We start from the raw sequence: 21,891 nt of genomic DNA, 5'->3' as shown, positions 1-21,891 counted from the left end.
AGTCATCTTAGCTGCAGTGAAACTAATGATGGGTATGCATTCTCATAAGAGTGGGAGAAAAAAGAAAAGAAAAATATGCTCTTTTTAAGTATGTATATTAATTTCTCTCGCCTTTCCTTTTAAAATTTTCTCCAGGGAGCAAATTTTGCTGATGTTATACAAATGACTGACATCTTTGAGGGAAGTATCATTCGGAGTGCTAGAAGGCTTGACGAGTTTTTGAATCAGGTATACAAATGTCCACTCTTTATAAAATAACCACTTGGTTTCATTTTTGACTATGATCTAGCTTAAAACTTGCATCTTGCAAATGGGCCCTTCTATTCAAGAATTGGAAAAGAGCAAGTAAATCTGAAGCTGGGGGTTTGACAGCACAACTCAAAAAGTGTGCTAATCTGGACCCTTGCATTGTCAGTTTTTTTATAACTTAATTACGGATGGAATATCTGATATATACTTGAAGTTTGAAGTGTTTAATTGCCAAAAGTGAAAGTGTAATTTGCTAGAGTCAAAAGTAAGTGGTTTACCTGTATTTTTGATTTAGTTGGAAAATCTTTCCAATTACGTTTTAAACATTAGCAATTCTTTAAATTCCTTCACTGTAGATAACTCGTGTTGTCATAAATTATACTGCTACTTATTGGGACAAAAGAAAGTCATTGCGCTTTGTGCCTCAACTCAGTTATTTAAATGTTGCAAAATATTCAAATTTTGCCTTTAGGGGCTTATAAAATTAGCATTCCGTATGCTTGATCATTCTCCAAGTTATCTTGACACATTTTTGGTCGATTTCAATATTTGGAAATTAAAGGAATACAGTTATATGATGAATATCATAGAGTTCTGATTGCCTTACTTCTTTGTAGTTGTGTGCTGCTGCTAATGCAGTTGGAGAGGCTGCCTTGGAGCAGAAATTTGCAGCAGCAAGTGAAAGCCTTCGACTAGGTATTATGTTATATATGTATGATCCCAGATGGGGAAAGTAGGCATTATAATCTATACAAGATAATGCCTTCTTAGCAATTCCCCTAATGCTTTATATATGTATGATGCTGATAGCAAGGTACCTTATTTATGTTTGTTAATATGTATGATGTATAAAATTTATGAAGATCTCCCTTCCATAATTCATTGAACACTAGATTTATATATTTGTTGTGCACAAATATGTTAAGAAAAGGGGGTATTGGAATTTATGTTGATGAGTAACGTATAAATATTTACTAAGAAGGTTCTTTTGGTCTGTTATGACCTACAACTAATACATGTTTCCTAATTTTTTTTGCTCACTTGACTTGATCTTTTCATTTGACTAGTGATTCTAGATATGTAACTATGTTCTAATGAGACAGGGGGAGTACTGTGATTGGTGATATTTTGGCACAGAGTGAGGTTTTTAAACCTATAGTAGTGTGATTGCTGTGTTCTTGTTAATTTCTGGTCACATTGCGCTATATTGTATTTACTTGGATGTTTTTAAACACTAACTACATTGGATTTCTTTTAAGTGGCTTTGGTTATCCTTTTGAATTGGCTCTACTATCCCTTGCTTTTAATTTGATTCCCTGCTTTTTAGAATTGTTATATTTTGGGTTTCTGATTTCAATATTGCTTTAGCTGAACCTTATTTTGATATTTTGCTCTGGTAATCGATTACAATAAATGGGTAATCGATTACCAGAGAACCTTTTAATAAGTAAATTTCGAACATATGATGTCTGGTAATCGATTACATGTATAGGTAATCGATTACCAGACTCTTAAAAATAATGGTTTCCTCAGATTTAGTCATCAACAGTTAGTGAGGGATTCATCCCAGTTTGTGACGGATTTAATCCCTCACAAATTGCGAGGGATTTAATCCCTCGCAAATTGTGACGGATTCTACTTAATTAGAGTCATCACAGTTTGTGACGGATTTAATCCCTCACAAATTGCGAGGGATTTAATCCCTCACAAATTGTGACGGATTCTACTTAATTAGAGTCATCACAGTTTGTGACGGATTTAATCCCTCACAAATTGCGAGGGATTTAATCCCTCACAAATTGTGACGGATTCTACTTAATTAGAGTCATCACAGTTTGTGACGGATTTAATCCCTCACAAATTGCGAGGGATTTAATCCCTCACAAATTGCGACGGATTTCTATTAATTTCTAAACATTTATTGTTACAAATTAGTGACGGAAATTATATCGTTTGTGACGCCTTAATTCCGTCACTAATTGTGACGGAGAAAATAATCCGTCACTAAATATTTTGTGACGCCAAATTTTGTGACGGAATCATTTCCGTCACAAATTCCGTCACTAACTTATTTGTGACGGATTTTTTGAAGTTTAGTGACAGATTTTTTCCCTCTCTAATTTTAATTTTTCTAGTAGTGAAACTTACATACCGAGTTTGGAATTTAATGCGCATAAATTTTATTTGAATTTATTTCACTAAATGAATTAGTACTTAAAACAATGGTGAATTATTATTTTTTAATTTTTTGTTTTTAAATAATATTTTCTCAAAATTAGGACATGTTTTCTTACTTTTAAAAATAAAGATTTACTCCTTTTATTTTCTATTATAAGTAAAAAAATATGTCTTGAATATAAGCAAATCACAACTACTTGTATCTCTTTAAAAAAATTTAAAATATCATTTTTTTGCTTTTCAATTTTCTGATACTCATATTCTCTATTGGTTTGTCTCATATTATGTCCTCACCCTTCTTATCTAAAAATTAGTTTTCAAAAATTCATCCTTATATATAAAATAAAATCGGTTATTTTGTATGAAAATATTTTTAGAGATTTTATTTTAATAATATTTTTTTTTAGAAATTCCTATAATTTTTTATCTAATATTTTAATCTGTGCAATATATATGCTAATATTTGTTATATATAGTTTAAATTTTATAAGAAATTATATATAAATAAATACTGTTAGAAATGAATGGCACAATCCAAGAGGGGGGTGAATTGGATTCTATGACCTTTTAAAAATTATTAGAGTATTTAGGATCTTTATTTCACTTTTAAACTTTTCTAAGACTGAATTTTCAAATGAAGCTTTTCTAAAGACTTGTTACGAAAATATGAATGCAATATGCTCACTTGATTACAACATAATGAGGTTCAACAATAATGCTCTAATTCATATTTAAACTGTCAAAATTCACATACACTTGTTAATCAAGTTTTATCTTCTTTAAAGTTCAACCAAGAAATTACACAATGTAAAAGATAAGGTAGAAGAAGATTGCACAAGTCTTTTATACTGGTTCAGTCACTCCACATGTGACCTATATCCAGTCCTTAATCAACACCTGATTAAGATTTGTTTCACTATCTTAAGCAAAAAGGTTTACAAGCACACACACATGCATATACTTCAACACAAAAGATAACCACTTTCTTGACCCCAAGAAAGCACCCCTTGTAGAACCCACTACAAGAAACCTTACCACTTGAGAAACCCTTCTCAAGATTTTTTACAAAGATTCACAAAGAATAAAGGAACGAATTCACCTGGAATTCTTGAACAAATCTTTATCTTCCCCTTTCAAGAATATGATGATGATTATCTTCTCACAAGCTTTTCACAAACGTTTTCACTCTTGGATTTCACAAAGAAAACTCTCCAAGATGTCACAAAGACTCCACAAAACGTTTTTCACAAATTGATTATCAGTTCTAACTCTTGTCTGAAGTTTCTCAAAGTTCCAACTATTTATAAAAGTTTCAGACGCAGATAATCGATTATTTTAAAGAATAATCGATTATTTTGTTCTTCAGGTTTTCTGGAAACCAATCAAGAACAATATAATCGATTATTTTGCTGGATAATCGATTATTCCAGAAAGTTGTTCTTGGAATAATCGATTATTTTGGCAAATAATCGATTATTGCAGCAAGGCATCCCATTTTGCCTATTGCTGGAATAATTGATTATATTTAACAATAATCGATTATTTTGAGTTAGTACTTAAAACTTCATTTTAAGTCTCAAAATAACTTTTCAATGTTTTAACTCATCATCATATATATACTCTCTACTTAGTTTAGAAATAGATTTGATTATGCACAAAGCATACTAAGCACTCACAATATAAAATCTCATTCAAAACAACTTAATTTCTAAACTCTATTACATTGCTCCATTACATAGCATTTTCTTGACTTTTCTTTGACTTTGTTTTTGTGCTTCCAAATTGTAAGTTGTTGTTGTACACTTGTGTTGTGATCATCAAAACTTCTTTAGGCTTCAAGCTCTCCCAAGCTCAACAAATACTATATTTGATAATATAAATTATATTTAAAATTAGTATACATAAATATTTTTAAATATATAAATTATATTTTAATTTATGATAAATCATTTTATTATAACACTATTTATTGATAATTTAATTTAAAATATTAATATTTAATTAATAAATAATTATATTTTCATTTTATTTATCATATTTATTTATAAGTTAAATTTTAGTTTTTAAACAAAGTCAAAATAATTAAAAATAATATTGTGCTACAATATAAATTATTTATCTCAAATCTAAAATATACTTTATACATTTAAAAATATCTATTTATATAAATTTTAAATATAAATTATATATTCAAATATAATATTTATTTATATGTATAATTTATTATAAAATTTAAATATAATAAACATTTACTCTTTGCGATATGTAAACTAAAATATTAGTTATTTTATGAAATGATTTTAAAAATAAAAAAACAACTTAATCAAACATAATGTTTCTCAGGGAGAGGTGGCTTTGAAAACGTCTACCTCACAGATTCTTTCTTTTCAAATTTGCCATATATAGAAAGCGCCTGGGGGGAGGCTCTTTCTGAAAATAGAAGGCGCCTGGGGGGAGGCGCTTTCAGTTCAAATCTGACACGTCAACAAAACGCCTAGGTGGGAGGCGTTTTCAGTTCAAATTTGCCCGTGCCACATCAGCAATAGAAGGCGCCTGGGAGGGAGGCTTTTTCTAAAAAACACCCACCCCCCGACATTTTCAGTACCACGTATATGCTGACTTGTCCAAAACTACCTATTTCAGTAATTAGTTTTTTTTTTAATTTATTTCATATATTTTTAATTTTTTTTAATTTACTGAGGTCAAAAAGCCGTTTAGACACCATACCGTTTTTGCCATCTCTATTTGTTGTATCTGGTGGGGTATTATGTAAGCCAAGGCCCAAACCAGAGCCTCGTGGCAGCTGGATACACATGCCACGTGGAATTGAAAATCCAAAAAAGCGCGACCATTATATTTTCTTTTTTATTTTCATTTTTTATATTATCCCACTTAGATTTGCACGGTTCCTTCCCTCTATAAGAACGTTTCGTTGATGCGTCACGCACGACTGTGTTGTGTATTGCAAATGAGAAAGACCCGTCACATTACTCTCTTCACAATCGCGTCTCACTCCCAAACCCTCTTCGGTACGCTTCCACTTTTCCATTCTCACTCCGCATCGATCCTTTTCCGTTATCGCGTACATGCATTCTCTTCTCTCTATTCTTTGCGTTTTTAATCCGTTGTCATCGTCGCCGCTCTAACCACGCTTCGCTCCACAGTTTGCGGATTGTTCTTTTTGTGTTCTTTATCGTATTTATGGAATCTTTTCGGTGGTTGTTTGTTTCTATTCCGATCAAACTATGCAGTCGTTGTTTGTATTGTGAGACGGGATTAAATCTTTTTTGTTTCGAAAATTTAAATTAGAAAGAAAGATGAATAATATTTTAGGTTAGGTTTGTTTGGACTGGATTAATAAAACTGGACTGAAAAAGTGAAAAGTGAAAAGTGAAAAGTGAAAAATATGTTATGCTGTGATGGTAGCGAATGTGCCTTGTTTTCCTTTTTTTAAGTGTTTCTCAATCAATTGCTTGATAGTTGTTTGGGATGAGGTTATTGTGTATTGTTGATTATGATTTTATTTTTTCAACTATGGGATTTAACTTTAGGGTTAGCATTTAAAGTTGCTGAATACTGATTGATGTTTGACAGTTGAAAGCTGTTTGTTTTGTTGTGTGACTATATTTACACAATGCAAATCGTGTTGTCTATTTTCTAATGTGACAGCGTAGTGTAGTAAATATATCGCCATGGGATTCAGTGATAAGCACAATAATGCTGATGGAAAAGACCCGGATTTTGGTGCAATCTTTATTTCGAATAGTGACACAAAGAGAGAAAGCTTCCGGAGGGGATTATTTGGCCTTCTGTCAACTGAAATCCAGTTTGTAGAGAAGGTTAAAGCCTGAATGATTTTATTCTTATTTGAATATGAGAAGAGACAACTTCACGGTGTGTTTAAGGCTTCCTGTGATGGGGCTATAAATATTGTGCCTAATGCCTTTGCAGCAGTGGGGAAGCAATACCTGCTCAGGTAAAAATCCACTCGCATCATTTTCTGAGTTTCTGTTCACATCAGTATTCAGAAAAGCCTTCTTTTGATTCTGAGTGTATTTTTCTTGCAATGATTAATTTTATGGTCACACTTTCACAACAATTTGCTGTAGGTTAAGTTCGATATTATTTGGTCCTGTAAGCCAATCCCAGAAAAATTATTCCGTGATGTAATAAGAGAAAAATACTTTTCAGCTAACAAGCTAGGAAATAGCGAGGGATTAGTAATGATAACCAAAACATAACAGTAAGAGATCTGTTAGGAAATAGCGAGGCATATCATGTGAAAGACAAAATAGCGAGGAAAAAAAGAGCAAATAGCTAGGAAAATATAGCGAAGGAATAGCGAGACAATTGCTAGGAAAATATTGTGAGGGAATAGCGAGACAATTGCTAGGAAAATATTGCGAGAGAAGAGCGAGACAATTACTAGGGAAATATTGTAAGGGAATAGCGAGGTAATTGCTAGGAAAATATTGCGAGGGAATAGCGAGACAATTGCTAGGGAAATATTGCGAGGGAATAGCGAGACAATTGCTAGGGAAATATTGCAAGGGAATAGCGAGATAATTGCTAGGGAAATATTGTGAGGGAATAGAGAAGGGTCTAGGGATATTCAGCGAGGGAATTGCAAGGCCTTAGCTAAGAAATGTAGCAAGGGAATAGAGAGGGGTTTGTGAGGGAACATTAGCGAGGGATTAGCTACAAATTAGAGAGGGATATTTTGCGACCCCTTAGCGAGGGAATAGCGAGGAAGCTTGACCGCAAATTAGCGAGCAAATAGTAAGCATCCTTAATATAATTAGCGAGGAACTTAGCGAGGGATTGGCGACGGATTTTGCTACAGATCAGCGAGGGATTTAATCCCTCGCTAATTAGCTACCTGTATATAGCAAGGGAATGGTCTCTCGCAAATTCATCACTATTCCGTCGCAAATCTGATTAGCGAGAGATTAGAGACGAAATAGCGAGGGAATAGTCCCTCGCTAATATGTAATTTTCTTGTAGTGCAGGGAGCAGTGACCTTTCGCGTACGCTTGCTTGTTGAGATGCCATGTGTCATAACTGGTCATTTCCCAAAAACGTGCGTTAATGGGTATGTAATGATGGTTTTCATTTGTCATAATGGTTTTCCATTAATGTGGCGTCAGACTTGCCCCTTGGTCGACACGTGACATGGCCGTTTTGAATTTGGGAAAAACCTTTTTCTCTCCCTCGCGCCTCTTCTCTTTTCACTTTACTCATTTTTCGCTCTTTCAACTTCTTGCGCATGCCGTTTGTCTCGTTTCCGTTTATCCTCCATCTCCATTTTCTCCGTTTCTGCCGTCATTTCCGGTAACCCAGTCATTGTTAGGGTTGTTTTCTGAGGAAGAGTACCAGGTACTTCCTTTCTGCAGTTTTTTTTCCTTCTTCCCCAATCTTCTTCGAGACTTTCTTGTTTTCTCCATGGCTGGAGAGAGTGGTGGTGGTTCCTCCACGCCTGCCAAGGGTAAGGGCAAGGCGCGGGGCAAGGCAGTGGCTACCGGAACGGCCGCCATCGAGAAAAAGAAGGTGGCGGACCCGCCTAAGGACCTCGTTCCAGGCATTCCTGGTTACGATTGGGTTCGACACAAGATGGGTGAGGCCCAAAGCGTGTTCTGGTCTTTTCTTGAGGTTCATGCGATTCAAAAATCACATAGAATTTATGATTCTTCCATCTCCCGAATGATCCGGCTTGAGCCCTGTCAGGCCGGTGAGGGTGTGTACATGGGGAAGTCTACTGACCCTCCTCATTTCTATGTTTACCAATGCTTCTTCAGGGATTTGGGCGTTTGCCTTCCCTTCACACAATTCGAGTGTGACTTCTTGAATTTTGTCAACTCGGCTCCTTGCCAGTTGCACCCCAACAGTTAGGATTTTTTTAGGGCTTTTCAAGTCCTGTGTTCGGTCTTTAGGAATAGAGGTGTCTCTTCCTGTCTTTCTTCATTTTTATCAACTCAAAATAGGCGTTCTGCCTTATGGCGTGCTGTCACTAAGTGGGAGTAGGGATGGGGATTTATTTACTCTCTACTCCCAATCATACAAAAATTATAAGCAAGAGTTCTTCCGGGTCGCTCTTGTGGATGTCGATCCTTTGGAGGATGGGGCGTTTTACTTCGGCAGGTTGCCGAAATTCCCTTTCTATTGGTGCCCCAAACCGTCTAGGTTTCATGGGGTGGGCCAATTAAAACTGACGGCTTCGGAGGCGGCCGCCGTTGAGAACCTTGCAGCGCTCCCTCGTCCGCAACAGTTAGGGTTTGTGAAACTCTCTTTTGCTGATATTTTTATTTGCTGTGTTTGCAGGCATAATGGGCAAAAATAAGTGGTGCGAGTTAAAGCACCGCTATAATGTTGCCGAGATAGAGGTCCCAAAGCCTTAGGAGGAGGAGATTTCCCACTTGAAGATCAACCGAAAAAGAAAGAGGGGCGAGAAAGAGGTCCGGGGGTCCTCTGCCCCTCGCGGCACGGAGGAGGTGACTTCCAAGGCTGCGGATGCCGACGCAGTCGACCTCACCGGGAGCCCTCCGCCTGGGGAGGTTCCCCAAGTGGTTGTTGTGGAGACTGCTGAGCAGGCTGTTCCCTCTGCCAAGGTAAGTGTCTTGTTCGCTTTAACTTTTCTTCTGTGTTGATTTTGCTTGGTTTGTTGAGGTATTATCGCTCTGTGCAGGCAGGGATAGCTGCTGAGGTGGGGGCTCATGCTGCTGAGCAAGTCGCCCAGGCCGTCGTGGTGAGTACCTCATTTTTCATTTTTCTGGTACTTTTTATGTTGTTTTTTTGTCTTTTGATATAATGTTCTTTTGTAGGTGGGAGATGCTGTTGAGACCCTGGTAGCTCCGAGCTCGGCGGTGCTCGAGGCAGGTGCCCCTGTAGCTGAGCAGGGGACGTCGGCTGCCGCTTCCGCTGCTGCCGAGGTTCGGGGCAAGGGGGCAAGTTTTGAGGTCCCTACGGCGATGCCTACAGCCTTTGCGCCGTCGTCAGTCCGTCACAGGGGGCCTCCTAGAGCTGATATATTGCTCACTGCTTCGGGAAGGACCGCTCTGATGTGCGCTTGGACCACGTGAGTGCCTCCGCCGACATGAACTCGCTGTGGAGTGCGGGGGTGATCACCGAGAGGAGGATGACGTTGAAGACAGCTCCAGCGACAATGCCTATGCGTAGGCTAAGTTTGTAATTTTTTCTGCTTTGTTTTTTCTTTTTCTTGAAGTCATGTGTTGAACTCGTGAATTTGTTGTTATATGTATGTTGTTTTTTCGAGATTTCAATGACTTTTTTGCTTTTGGACTTGTGTGTTTTGCACTTTTGCGGGGCTCGAACTCGGCCTGATGTGAATGTTTTGTCCTGGGGTTCGAACTCGACTTTTGGCTTAGGATAAATCATACCGAGGTTTGAACTTGATCTCCATTTTAGAGTAAAACGGATCTTGCCCAGGTTCGAACTCGACCTCGGGTAAGGGTATTATTAAGGTTCGTATTCGACCTTACATTAGACTAAGATGAATTTTATCAAAGTTCGAACTCGACCTTGGATAAGCGTATTAAGGTTCGTACTCGATCTCAAATTAGACTGAGATGAATTTTATCCAGGTTCGAAATCGACCTTGGATAAGCGTATTAAGGTTTGTATTCGACCTCGGATTAGAGTCAAATGAATTTTATCAGGGTTCGAACTCGACCTCGGATAAGTGTATTAGGGTTCGTACTTCACCTCAAATTAGACTAAGATGAATTTTATCCAGGTTCGAACTCGACCTTGGATAAGCGTATTAAGGTTCGTACTCGACCTCAAATTAGAGTCAAATGAATTTAATCAAGGTTCGAACTCGACCTCGGATAGGTAGAGTGAATTGTACGAAAGTTTGAATTCGACCTTGTATTTTCGTTAAGGAACTCGTTGTGAAGGTTCGGACTCGACCTTAAGTGAGAGCGTAATAAGTTGGTTCGAACTCGACCTCTATTTGGCATAAGACAAAATAATGCGAAAGGAATATGAGTTGAATAGAATGAGTCATTTTATTGATTATGTCAATGTGTCTCGTTAAAAACCCTCTCAGCCAAAACCTATTTTTCTGTTGTTTGGGACAAAAGACTGAGGCGGGAAAAGAATGCATAGCTTATTCATACAAAATTTAGCTGAAATAAAACTTGAGATGCGTGGCATTCCAAGTTCGCGGTATAGGTTTTCCGCTAAGTTCTTCCAGTCTATACGCTCCATTTTTCAAGTCTTCTGTAACTCGGGACGGGCCACCCCAAGTGGGTGCAAGCTTCCCATCTGATGTGTCTCTTCGTGCTTCACCTAGCAATCGCCACACCAAGTCGTCAGCTTGAAAAGAGCGAGGTCGCACTCAGGTGTTGTATCTTCGGGAAGCTCGGAGTTTGCAGGCTTCTTCGTGGACTTGAGCTTTGTCTCTAAGCTCGTCAACCAAGTCGAGGTCAGCTGCAAACTCTCGAGCTTTCTGCTCGCTATTGAAAACTTGGCATCGGTGGGAAGTTTCTTCGACTTCCACTGGGATCATTGCGTCAGCTCCGTAGGTCATCCTGTAAGGCGTCTCTTGCGTGGTTGACTGGGGGGTACAATGATATGCCCAGAGGATGCTGGGAAGTTCGTCGGGCCACTGTCCTTTGGCGTTCCCTAGCCACTTCTTAAGTTCTCGGAGGATGACCTTGTTGGCTGCTTCAGCTTGGTCATTGGTTTGGGGGTGTTCGACCGAGGTCGGAAGATGCTTGATACCGAGCTCGCGGAGGAAGTCCTCGAATCCCTGTGCGATGAATTGTCGGCCTTGTCAGTAATGAGGGTGTGAGGGATTCCGAATCTGCAAATGATATTCCTCCAGGTGAACCTTTGCACATTCTCAGTGGTGATTTTGGCGAGTGGGGATGCCTCAATCCACTTGGTGAAGTAATCGATTGCCACTAGGAGGAACTTGAGTTGACCTTTCGCCGGGGGGAATGGCCCGAGGATATCCATCCCCCACTAGGAGAAAGGCCATGCCGACTTCATATGGTGGAGTGCTTCGGGCGGTTGCCGGTGTGTGTTGCCGAACTGCTGGCACTCTTTGCATTTTTATATGTAGTCCTGGCAATCCGACTTCAGAATGGGCCAGTAGTACCCAGCTCGGAGTACTCTGGTCGCCATTGAGTGTGCTTAGGAATGCATGCCACATATGCCCCGATGAATTTGTCGATGACGTAGGCTGCCTGAGGCGCAGCCAAGCATTTGAGCAGTGGAGTGGAAACGCCATGTTTGAATAGCTCATCCTCGATAATGACGAACTTCGCCGATCTCATCCTCATTTTTCGACTTCGTCCTTGTCTTCGGGCAAGATCCCTTCTTTCAAGTAATTTCAGATGCCTATCATCCACCCCTGGTCCTCACTGTTACTGACGTTGACGACTTTATTGTCCAGGCTGGGTGAGTGCAAGGTCTCCTGGATGATAGTTCGGTGCTATCCAGGCCTTTTGGTGCTGGCGAGCTTTGAGAGGAGGTCAGCTCAGGTGTTTTGTTCTCGAGGCACATGTTGTATGGTGAACTCGTCAAAGGACGAGATCTGGTGTGACGTGACGTGGAAGTACTGTTGTAGAAGAGTGTCCTTTGCTTGGTAGGTTCCACTGAGTTGCTCCACCATGAGCTTCGAGTTGCTGTTGCAACTCACTCTTCGAGCTCCGAGGTCGTGGGCTAACCTTAGTCCTGCGAGGAGTGCCTCATACTCCGCCTGGTTGTTGGTCACCTTGAAGCTAAACTTGAGAGATTGCTCCAAAGTGACTTGGTTTGGCCCTTCCAATCTGATACCTGCACCACCTCCCCTAGAGTTGGAGGACTCGTCAACATGTAAAGTTCATACCTGAGGTTCCTCGGCAGTAGTAGGTGTAAGCTCGGCTACGAAGTCGGCCAGGCATTGAGCTTTCAGAGGTCCGCGACTTTCGTACTGGATGCCGAACTCAGACAATTCTACTGACCACGTAATCATCCGTCCGGCGAGCTCGGGCTTTTGCAGAATTTGCTTGATGGGGTAGTTAGTTTTGACTACCACCTGGTGACTCTGGAAGTAGGGTCGGAGGTGCTGAGCTGCGGTGACAAGTGCCAATGTTAGCTTCTCGATCATTTGGTACCGCTTTTCCACGTCTTGGAGAACTCGGCTGATGAAGTAGATTGGTGTCTGCACTTTTTGGTGCTCTTGCATTATAACTGTGCTGATGACGCTTTCTGCTATGACCAAATAGAGGAGGAGGTCGGTTTTGTGATCCGGCCTCTGTAGGATTCGCGGAGTCGTGAGGAAGGTTTTGAAGCTTCGGAAAGCTTCTTCGCATTGATCCGTCCACTAAAAGTCTTTTGGCTTCTGTAGCAGAGTGAAGATCAGTCGTGCCTTCTTCGCGAGTCTGGGGATGAAACGGGATAGTGAGACTAGTCGTCCGGCTAGGCGTTGGATCTCTTTCACCGTTTGCGGACTCTGCATCTGGATGATGGCTTTACACTTCTCGGGGTTGGCTTTGATTCCTCTGCTAGTTATCATGAAACCGAGGAACTTGCCTCCCTTGACGCTGAAGACGCACTTCTCCAGGTTGAGGCGCATGTTGTGCCTCCTGATCTGGGCGAACACCTCGGCGAGGTCGGTAGCATGGTCTGTTGCTGAGGTGGTCTTGACCACCATGTCGTCGACGTAGACTTCCATGTTCCGCCCAATCTACTGGTGAAAAACCTTATCCATCAGCCGCTGGTAAGTTGCCCCTACGTTTTTTAGACCGAAGGGCATCACCCTGTAGCAGTAGTTGGCATGGTCGGTGATGAAGGACGTATGCACCTCGTCGGGTGGGTACATCATTATCTGGTTGTACCCGGAGTAGGCATCGAGGAAACTGAGGAGGGCGTGTCCGGATGCTCCGTCGACCAGCCTGTCAATGCTCGGCAAGGGGTATGAGTCCTTGGGGCATGCTTTGTTCAAGTCGGTGTAGTAGACGCACATGCGCCACTTTCCCGAGCTTTTCTTCACCAGGACCACATTCGCCAGCCATTGGTGTATCTGACCTCACAGATGAAGCCAGCGTTCAGCAATTTCTGTGTCTCGGTGATGATGGCCTCCCGCCTTTCGTCGCCGACCTACCTTTTCCTCTGGGCCACTGGCCTTGCCTCCTTGTGTATCGCTAACCTGTGATAGATGAAGTCAGCGTCTATACCTGGCATGTTGGCGCTGGACCAAGCGAAGAGGTCAGGGTTCTGGAGAATCTCAGCTTCGAGCTGCCGCCGCAAATCCGGGCTCAACTGCATGCTGATTTTTGTGCATTGCCCGGGGAGTTTCCCGATCTGGAGGTTGTCAAGCTCGTCAATGGGGCTTGGCCTCTCGTCGTGGGAGTCAGATCTCAGATCAAGGTCAGTGATTTCCACGTGGGTGATGTGAGCCATAGTGGGGGGATCCTTCTTGCTTTGCTCGCCGAACGAGGAGATCTGATAGACTATGGCCAAGGCCAAGGAATCCAAGAGGTGATATACTAAAAGAACCAAGAGGAATGGGATGATCTTAAAGACCTTTTTCTTATGTTTGTACATATAATAGCTCTTTTGTATAGGTTATTTTTGCCTTTGTATTTGTGAGGCACTTTACTTACTTTTTCTAGTGTTTGTATATTGATTTTAAGGTAGGCTACTTGGAGAGTTTAACTCCATTTAACCTCCCTAGTTGATACATTCATTTTGTATTTTTTCAGTAGAGAAAAGGGGGTGACATTTAGCAATACTTGAGGGTGTGACTAGTAATTGGGCCAGAACTGGGCCTAGGCAAAATTTTGCATATTGGACTCATTTTGCTCCTAATTTTTCATAGATTTGATTTAGCTAGGTCTCATCATCATATGATGAACCTAACTAAACCAAATCAAATATTTTTGAAATAAATTTTGGAGCAATTTGGAGCCAAGGCCGCCTAGCATTCTCTCTTGTTCTGGCCGAAAATTACTAGTTTTCCTTCTAGTTTTTGAAGCTTCTCCTCCAAGTTTCTAAACCATTGTAAGTTAGGCTGACCTTACCATGGTTCTTAAGTGAACCATGGTCAATGATAGCTTCTCCTACAAGTTTTAGAAACCATGGATGGTTAGCTACACCTTACCATGGTTCCTAGTGAACCATGGTTAAGGTTAGCTTCTCCTAGAAGCTACCTCCCCTATATATTTGTAAAACCCTCTCTTGTAATCACTTTTGGACGTTTATGAGAATTAGAAATCAGATTTCTCTCTCATTTTCAAGATTCAAATTCGTGAGAAACTTTCTCTTAGGTTTTCTCTCAAGGTTCCTTCTCCTAGAAGCTTGGTTTCTCAAGCTTCTTCACTTCTTTAAGAGGTAACCAAACCTCTCTTAGGTGCTTCTCCACCATTGGAGAATCCTCCAAGGTGATTCCGCCACCTTCAAGGAGTTCAACCTCATGGAGCATTTCGGTCCTTGCATGGAAAGCTTGGAAGAATATCAATCCTCACCAAGTGCTTCCATCAGTTTTGGTATCTAGAGCCTAGTGCTCTTGAGGTTTTGTGTTCTAACTTTTTTGTATGAATCTGTGTTGTATCTTCCTTCTCCTATGTCTAAATATGTGTTTGCTGCATGGATCTAAATTTTCTAAAAAATTTTGATAGATCCTATATGTCACATAAGAAGAAATTGATTCATGTTTTTGCTTGTTCCTATTAATCCGTGAATCAATTGTTTTGAGCTTTAGGTTCCTATACTTGTGCGTTTTGCTTTTGTTTGAGTCTCTCCATTCCTTAACATGTGTCCGTGATTGGACAACATTCATATTGCATTAGTTTTATTTTTGAATCACTTGTTTTGTCATAGAAGTCATGTGTAGTCCTTTTCATGTTGAAAATTCCTAGACTAGCTTGTTGACCTAATTTTTTGTGTGTTGTTTGTGTCCGAAATTTTTTGTGCATTTTCTTATTAAATATGAACCTTACCTATATGTGCTTTTGATTTACATATTTGAGTTCATGATTTGCTATTAGTTCTAGCAAATTTCTTAGAGTTAGGTTTCCTTTATGTCGTGTTAAAAGTTTGTCAAGAAAAATTGTTAAACATTAATTCCTATTAGGTTTCTTTGAGTCTTGTGTTGTGGCTGAAACTTTTAACACTTTTTAGGCACTTAAAACAGAGACAAAACATAGGTGTTTGTGTTCTAAAAAAATTATAAAAACAAGAGAAAGAGTGCTTAAAAATTTGACAAAAAAATAGTACAAAATTGTGAAGCACTAGTTGAACATTGCATGTGAACACCTCTTGTTTTGTATGAAAATTTCTGCAGCAGATTTTTATGCTTAAATCCGAGATTAATACTTGATTAAAAGGCATTAAACTCCTGTGTTAACAAAGAAAAAAACAAAATAAATCACAAAAGAAAACAAAAGAAAAGAACACAAGAAAAAGCCAAGGAGTGAAAATTTTAACAAAATAGTGCTCTCGGTTTGGTAACATTTTGTGTGCCTTATCTTCAATTTTCTGTCCAGCCACATATACAATCTTTTGAGTCTTAATTTTGTTTCTAATCTTAGCTTTTGTTTTGAAATCCATTCTAGTGCCTTTGATAGGATATCTTTTGTGTGCTAGCTTTTCCAAATTATCCTTAATTGTTGCTTGTCATTTTTGTGAAATTCCTTCTAGTCTTGTCTCATTTTCTTCCACCAATTGGTGTAGCTGTTCCTAATTGTTCCTTTTCAGTTTTTGAACTAATATTCCAGCATCTTAAGGAGTGTTGAGTGCCTCTTGGAAGGTGTTGAAGGCCAAGCTCAAGGTTAGCCAATATTGAAGGACTTTGGTGGTGACCTAGGAGCGTGTTTCTCATTGGATTAGATTCTTGGAAATTCAAACACCTAGGAGTAGCCATCATCAAGGTTGCTTCTAAAGAGGAGTGAAACACATTGAGAGGCTGCAAGCTAGGTGGCTGAATTGGAGAAAGAAGGAGCAAAATTTTTGTGAAAATTTTGTGAAGAATTTAGTAACAAATTTAGTGACGGAAATTTTTTCTTCAAAAATTTCAATACCAAATCCGTCACTAAAGTTGTCACTAAATTAGTGGCTAATTTTTGTTTCTAAAATTCTTGGTGCAACCACTAAATTTTCTTTAAGTGAATTTACATTTCATTTGGTGTAAATTTGCATTTCATTTGAATGTGAATTTGCATTTCATTTGGTGTAAAATTTACATTTTATCTTTGTAATCTTTTAATTTCTAAATTTTTGTACAAGGCCTTTATTAAGGAGTGTCTTGGAGTGCCTTTGGTGTATCTCCATCTCTCCTTAAGTGTTCTCATAGTAATTTTGTTTAGTACTTGTGAGAGGGTCCTTGAAGGTCTTTGGTGTCTTTTAAGCTCTCACATAGGTTTAATTGCTTTCAACACCTAGTTTATGTTTTCTTGTCTTTAAGATTTCATGCAATTTATGTTTTAAGCAATTTATGTTTTCAGCAATTTAAGTTTTCAAGCAATCTTTGTTTTCTTGCCATTTATGTTTTCAAGTATTGATTAATTGTACACTTTATGCACTTGCTTGTTATTTTTCTTTGAAAAATATCTTTGTGAAAATTGTTTTGTGCAAGGAAAACATACAAGGGGGTTTAGAGATTTTTACTTGAAGAGGCTTGGTTATTAAGTGGCTCGATAGTAGCTCACCTCCCTCCAAAGTTCAATTTGTACTCTTAGACCTCCAAGTGTCAAGTCTAGCACTTCCAAAAATATTATTTTCTTAAAATCTATTTTTTTGTGAAGAGAAAAATATTGTTGTTTAAAATGTCTCAACAATCCAACTATAGTGGAAGTGATAGCTCTCCTAAAAACATTTCTTACTTAACAAAAGAGCTAAAATCACTTAAACTATGGAAGAAGCAAGAGGCCTTTCAAAAAGAGAAGGAGAAAATTGAAAGAGAGGTCAAACTTGCTATCCTAGATGAGAAATTGAGAATTCTTAAACAAGAAGAAAAAAAATTGAAAGAAGACATGAGAAAACACAAAAGAAGAAGAAAAATGAAAATCAAAAGAAAAGAAGAAATAGAAAAAAATAAAGAACTTTGTGCAGGGAAGAGTAAAGAGGAAGAAATATCCTCTAAAGGATTTGTGACTAAAGAGAATTGTTTTAGTACTAAAACTCCTATGAAAAAAATTCTCTTTATTCATAAAGATCTTAACTCTTGCCCTCATTCTGCACTAGTCTTGAAGAAGAGATTCATAAATCTATTTTTAAAGAAAAAGAGTCTCAATTTCAAGATTTGGTGAAGGAGAAGTGGACTTCACTTAGTTCCACTTCTCATGCTACTTCCTTGGTGGTGCCCAAGGTAGATAGTCTTCCGACCTTAGTTGTGTCAATAATGCACCCAATTTATGGAATATATTATTTGTTGGATATAACATATGAACCTTCAAGGTTCCTTGTGACAAATTCTTTTCATAACTATCCAACAAATAATATGATCCAAAATTGTTTAGGAAATTTCTTAGTAGTATTTTCCTTATTTTCTAGGAAATGCCTAGGTTACCACATAGGGTACTTTAGGCAAGATGTTTTAGTTTTTAGGATTAAGTCTTTAGTGTGCTATAGTTTTAGTATTAGCACATTTTTAGGATTTAGTAAAATACCTAGTCTATGTTTAGGAGAGGATCCTATTCATTATATTAGTAGGTCTAGCATCATAGATTTCTTTAGGTTCCATGAAAGGATTCCTTCTAGGGTATACCTTTCACACTTATTTGATGAAAATATCACCTCTGATGAATTTTATTATATATTTGTAGGTATGGCCAATAATCATGAGGACCCTCGAGATTTGAGGTCAAATCCTTTTCAAGAGGGAGAGGATGATAGACTATGGCCAAGGCCAAGGAATCCAAGAGGTGATATACTAAAAGAACCAAGAGGAATGAGATGATCTTAAAGACCTTTTTCTTATGTTTGTACATGTAGTAGCTCTTTTGTATAGGTTATTTTTGCCTTTGTATTTGTGAGGCACTTTACTTGCTTTTTCTAGTGTTTGTATATTGATTTTAAGGTAGGCTACTTGGAGAGTTTAACTCCATTTAACCTCCCTAGTTGATACATTCATTTTGTATTTTTTTAGTAGAGAAAAGGGGGTGACATTTAGCAATACTTGAGGGTGTGACTAGTAATTGGGCCAGAATTGGGCCTAGGCAAAATTTTGCATATTGGACTCATTTTGCTCCTAAGTTTTCATAGATTTGATTTAGCTAGGTCTCATCATCATATGATGAACCTAACTAAACCAAATCAAATATTTTTGAAATAAATCTTGGAGCAATTTGGAGCCAAGGCCGCCTAGCATTCTCTCTTGTTCATGGCCGAAAATTACTAGTTTTCCTTCTAGTTTTTGAAGCTTCTCCTCCAAGTTTCTAAACCATTGTAAGTTAGGCTGACCTTACCATGGTTCTTAAGTGAACCATGGTCAAGGATAGCTTCTCCTACAAGTTTTAGAAACCATGGATGGTTAGCTACACCTTACCATGGTTCCTAGTGAACCATGGTTAAGGTTAGCTTCTCCTAGAAGCTACCTCCCCTATATATTTGTAAAACCCTCTCTTGTAATCACTTTTGGACATTTATGAAAATTAGAAATCAGATTTCTCTCCCATTTTCAAGAGTAAAATTCGTGAGAAACTTTCTCTTAGGTTTTCTCTCAAGGTTCCTTCTCCTAGAAGCTTGGTTTCTCAAGCTTCTTCACTTCTTCAAGAGGTAACCGAACCTCTCTTAGGTGCTTCTCCACCATTGGAGAATCCTCCAAGGTGATTCCGCCACCTTCAAGGAGTTCAACCTCATGGAGCATTTCGGTCCTTGCATGGAAAGCTTGGAAGAATATCAATCCTCCAAGTACTTCCATCAAGATCTTTAGACTCTCGGTGTAGCACTACCGAGCTGTCTTCTGATTTGCTTTGACGGAGATGATTTTACCGTCATTTCCTGGGAACTTCATGGTGAGATGTGGAGTGGACACCACTGCTCCGAGCTGATTCAACGTCGGCCTCCCAATGATGATGTTATAGGAGGTGTTGGCTTCCACAAGGAGGTACCGGACCATAATTCTCTTTGTGTCAGGGGAAGTTCCGAAGGTGGTCAGCAGGTCCACGCATCCCCGAGTGTGCACTCGCTCTCCTGCAAAACCGACTAGGGGCTCTGTGTGAGGTTGGATGAGAGAGTGGGGGATGTCTAACCTGAGGAAGGTCGGCCAATACAAGACATCTGCCGAGCTTCCCTGGTCTATCAGTGTCTTGTGAACCTCCCAATTGGCTACCTCCACGGCTATGACCATGGGATCATCTTGGTTGGGACTGACGCCGGCATAGTCGTCGTCGGTGAAGGTGATCGGTGGTGAACTTTGGTGCGAAGCCGAGGTAGCGGAGTGGACACTGTTCATATTGCGCAGGTGTCTCTTCTAGGCCGAGCTGGTGGCACCTCCCCCTGCGAAACCACCTGCAATCGTATTGATTACTCACCGTAGAGGAGCTGATCCTGTTTCCTGGCTTACCTCGGCTTGCACTGCTCTGCCGGCATTTTGCTGAGAGCTAGAGGGTTGGTCCGTGCGAGCTCCTAAACCACGACCTCTACCTCGTCCTCGTCCGCTATAGCCTCCTCGGCGACCCTGCTGTCGCTGGACATATTGGCCGAGGTGGCCTGCCTGGATGAGTTCTTCAATACGGTCTTGGAGCGTGCGGCACTCCTCAGTGGTGTGACTGTGATTCTTTTGGTACCGACAATGTTTGGATATGTCGGCACTGTTGGGGGTATGACCTGGCGATGGCAGGGTGAGCAGGTTGTTGTTACTGGCCTCCTCCAGGATATGTACTCGGGGTGTGTTCAGGGGAGTGTAGAAGTCATATCTCCCCCCTCTGTTTACCCTAGCCGATTTCTTGAATTGGTTGTCATTGTTGACTTTGACCTTGTCCTTGTGACCCTGTTCCGGCTTCATTGGTCCTTTTCCACGAACTTGGTCATGGAATGCGGAGTGTTCTTCCATCTAGATGTAGCCCGCAGCACGAGCGCGGAGCTCGTCCATGTCGCGAGGAGCCTCACGACACAAGCTGTCGATGAAGGGTCCGAGCTTGAGGGCCATGAGCATGGCATGCAGGGCGACCTCGGGTTTCAGATTTCTGATCTTGACCAAGGTGGCGGCAAATCGCTCCATGAACGCCCGGAGTGGCTCGTCATCATTCTGTTTGAGACTGGCCAGGGCAGCTGAAGTGATGTGGTGAGGCCGGATCGTTGCATACTGCACCGTGAATCGCCTGACTAGAGTGTTGAAGCTGTCAATTGACTCAGCAGGATGCTGGGTGTACCAGTTGAGCGCGACCCCCTTTAGTGAGGTTGGAAAAAACCTGCACAGTATAGCGTCCTCATTAGTATAGAGGTTTACCTATGTGGTGTACATGTCGATGTGCTCATCCGGGTCTGTCGTGCCGTCGTAACGGTCGATGTGGAGAGGCTTCCACCCGAAAGGGAGGGGTGTCTCCATGATTCCATCCATGAAAGGATGACGACGGAAGGTCGCCTGATGTCCCGTGCCGTGGGCAGGGACGTTGCTGACATCCTGTGCCGACCTGTGCGTCGTTACATGAGACCGATGTGAGGCAGGTCTGGGGGTTGGTACCCTAGTCGCGGCTGGTGGCTGAGAAATCGAATTGCCTTCCTCCTCGTGCAGATGGCTCGACTGAGGGGGTTGATCAGAGGGACGCCGAGGGAGTTGAGCGCGAATGCGCTCGTTCTCGGCGCGCAATGTCGCTAGGTCAGCTTCATTAGCGGTCCGCATCGCTGCTAGGTCAGTTTCGTGCTTGGCACGCATGTTGCGTAGATCGGCGTCGTGTTATAGCCGCATCTGTTCGACCTGGTCGATTAGTCTCCTCAATGTGGCTTCGTTATCCATGGTGGTTGAGTGATCTGCATCGTCTGTTGCGCGTCTACTATGGCTTCTGGTGAATACCATAAGCATGGCCGATAAGAGCTGTCTCGATCGGCCCCACGGTGGGCGCCAAATATTCTTACCGGAGATCTGTTGTAGAGATGATCTGCCGAGTAAGATTGGTGAGCCTCCTTCGCTGGTACGTTGGTGTTCCAAGATGGGGGTGGTACCTGCAAAAGAGACTCCGATGCTAAAGTTAGGGTTTGTATGAGTGTATGTCTCGTATAAGTAATGCACGTACCTTAGTGTGAATTAGGGTTGCCTTGGGCCTTGGGCCCGAGATCAGTTATGATCTAATTAGGTAACGGATCTCGTCTGGACCGAGATCTCCTGAGATCAGTTAGGCCCACCAAGCCCATTAGGCCCACTAAGCTCTGAAATAGTCAAATCTTCAAGTAGTCTTCTAGCCATTGCTCTAGTGGTTGGACCCTTGGTCCATGCTCTTCCATTAGAGGGTTCCAAAAATTTTTTCTTTTCAAATGATTTTCCCTCCCTCTTATAATCTTTCTTTAGAGATGAAGAGT

General features: G+C 40.5%; 2 protein-coding genes and 1 long non-coding RNA gene across 4 annotated transcripts; 1 reads left to right on the top strand and 2 right to left on the bottom strand.

Annotated features, from left to right (window-relative positions):
• Positions 1-5,310: 5,310 nt before the first annotated feature.
• On the top strand, positions 5,311-9,698 carry LOC114915396 (uncharacterized). 2 transcript variants are annotated; one of them, XR_003803375.2, is made up of 5 exons: positions 5,319-5,456; positions 6,097-6,403; positions 8,746-9,032; positions 9,110-9,169; positions 9,246-9,698. It is a non-coding gene; the product is annotated as an uncharacterized LOC114915396 (long non-coding RNA). The 2 variants fall into 2 exon arrangements; XR_014433035.1 differs by having other exon boundaries at positions 5,311-6,403.
• A 2,231-nt stretch (positions 9,699-11,929) lies between these two features.
• On the bottom strand, positions 11,930-12,619 carry LOC145957272 (uncharacterized). The gene is made up of 2 exons (XM_083073497.1): positions 12,396-12,619; positions 11,930-12,242 (listed from the first exon to the last, which is right to left on the bottom strand). The coding sequence occupies exons 1-2, from the start codon at positions 12,617-12,619 to the stop codon at positions 11,930-11,932; spliced, it is 537 nt and encodes a 178-aa protein (XP_082929623.1).
• A 7,809-nt stretch (positions 12,620-20,428) lies between these two features.
• LOC109794376 (uncharacterized) lies at positions 20,429-20,923 on the bottom strand. Its single transcript, XM_020353821.2, has 2 exons — positions 20,838-20,923; positions 20,429-20,786 (listed from the first exon to the last, which is right to left on the bottom strand). Exons 1-2 carry the CDS (start codon positions 20,921-20,923, stop codon positions 20,429-20,431), a joined length of 444 nt encoding a protein of 147 aa, XP_020209410.2.
• Positions 20,924-21,891: the final 968 nt, after the last annotated feature.

The sequence above is a fragment of the Cajanus cajan genome, chromosome 4 (genome assembly GCF_000230855.2).
Source record: "Cajanus cajan strain Asha chromosome 4, NIPB_CcT2T_4, whole genome shotgun sequence".
Taxonomy (NCBI): domain Eukaryota; kingdom Viridiplantae; phylum Streptophyta; class Magnoliopsida; order Fabales; family Fabaceae; genus Cajanus; species Cajanus cajan.
Note: the sequence above shows the minus strand (reverse complement) of the source record. Positions and strands in the feature narration are given on the sequence as shown.

Bases quoted from the DNA above. Each gene is read 5' to 3' on its own strand.
- LOC109794376 (XM_020353821.2), bottom strand. From the start codon at position 20,923: ATGGAGACACCCCTCCCTTTCGGGTGGAAGCCTCTCCACATCGACCGT. The intron at 20,787-20,837 runs GTACACCACATA...TATACTGTGCAG, and splicing joins CCGGATGAGCACATCGACAT to GTTTTTTCCAACCTCACTAA.
- LOC145957272 (XM_083073497.1), bottom strand. From the start codon at position 12,619: ATGCAAGAGCACCAAAAAGTGCAGACACCAATCTACTTCATCAGCCGA. The intron at 12,243-12,395 runs GTCAGTAGAATT...CTCCAACTCTAG, and splicing joins GCCGGACGGATGATTACGTG to GGGAGGTGGTGCAGGTATCA.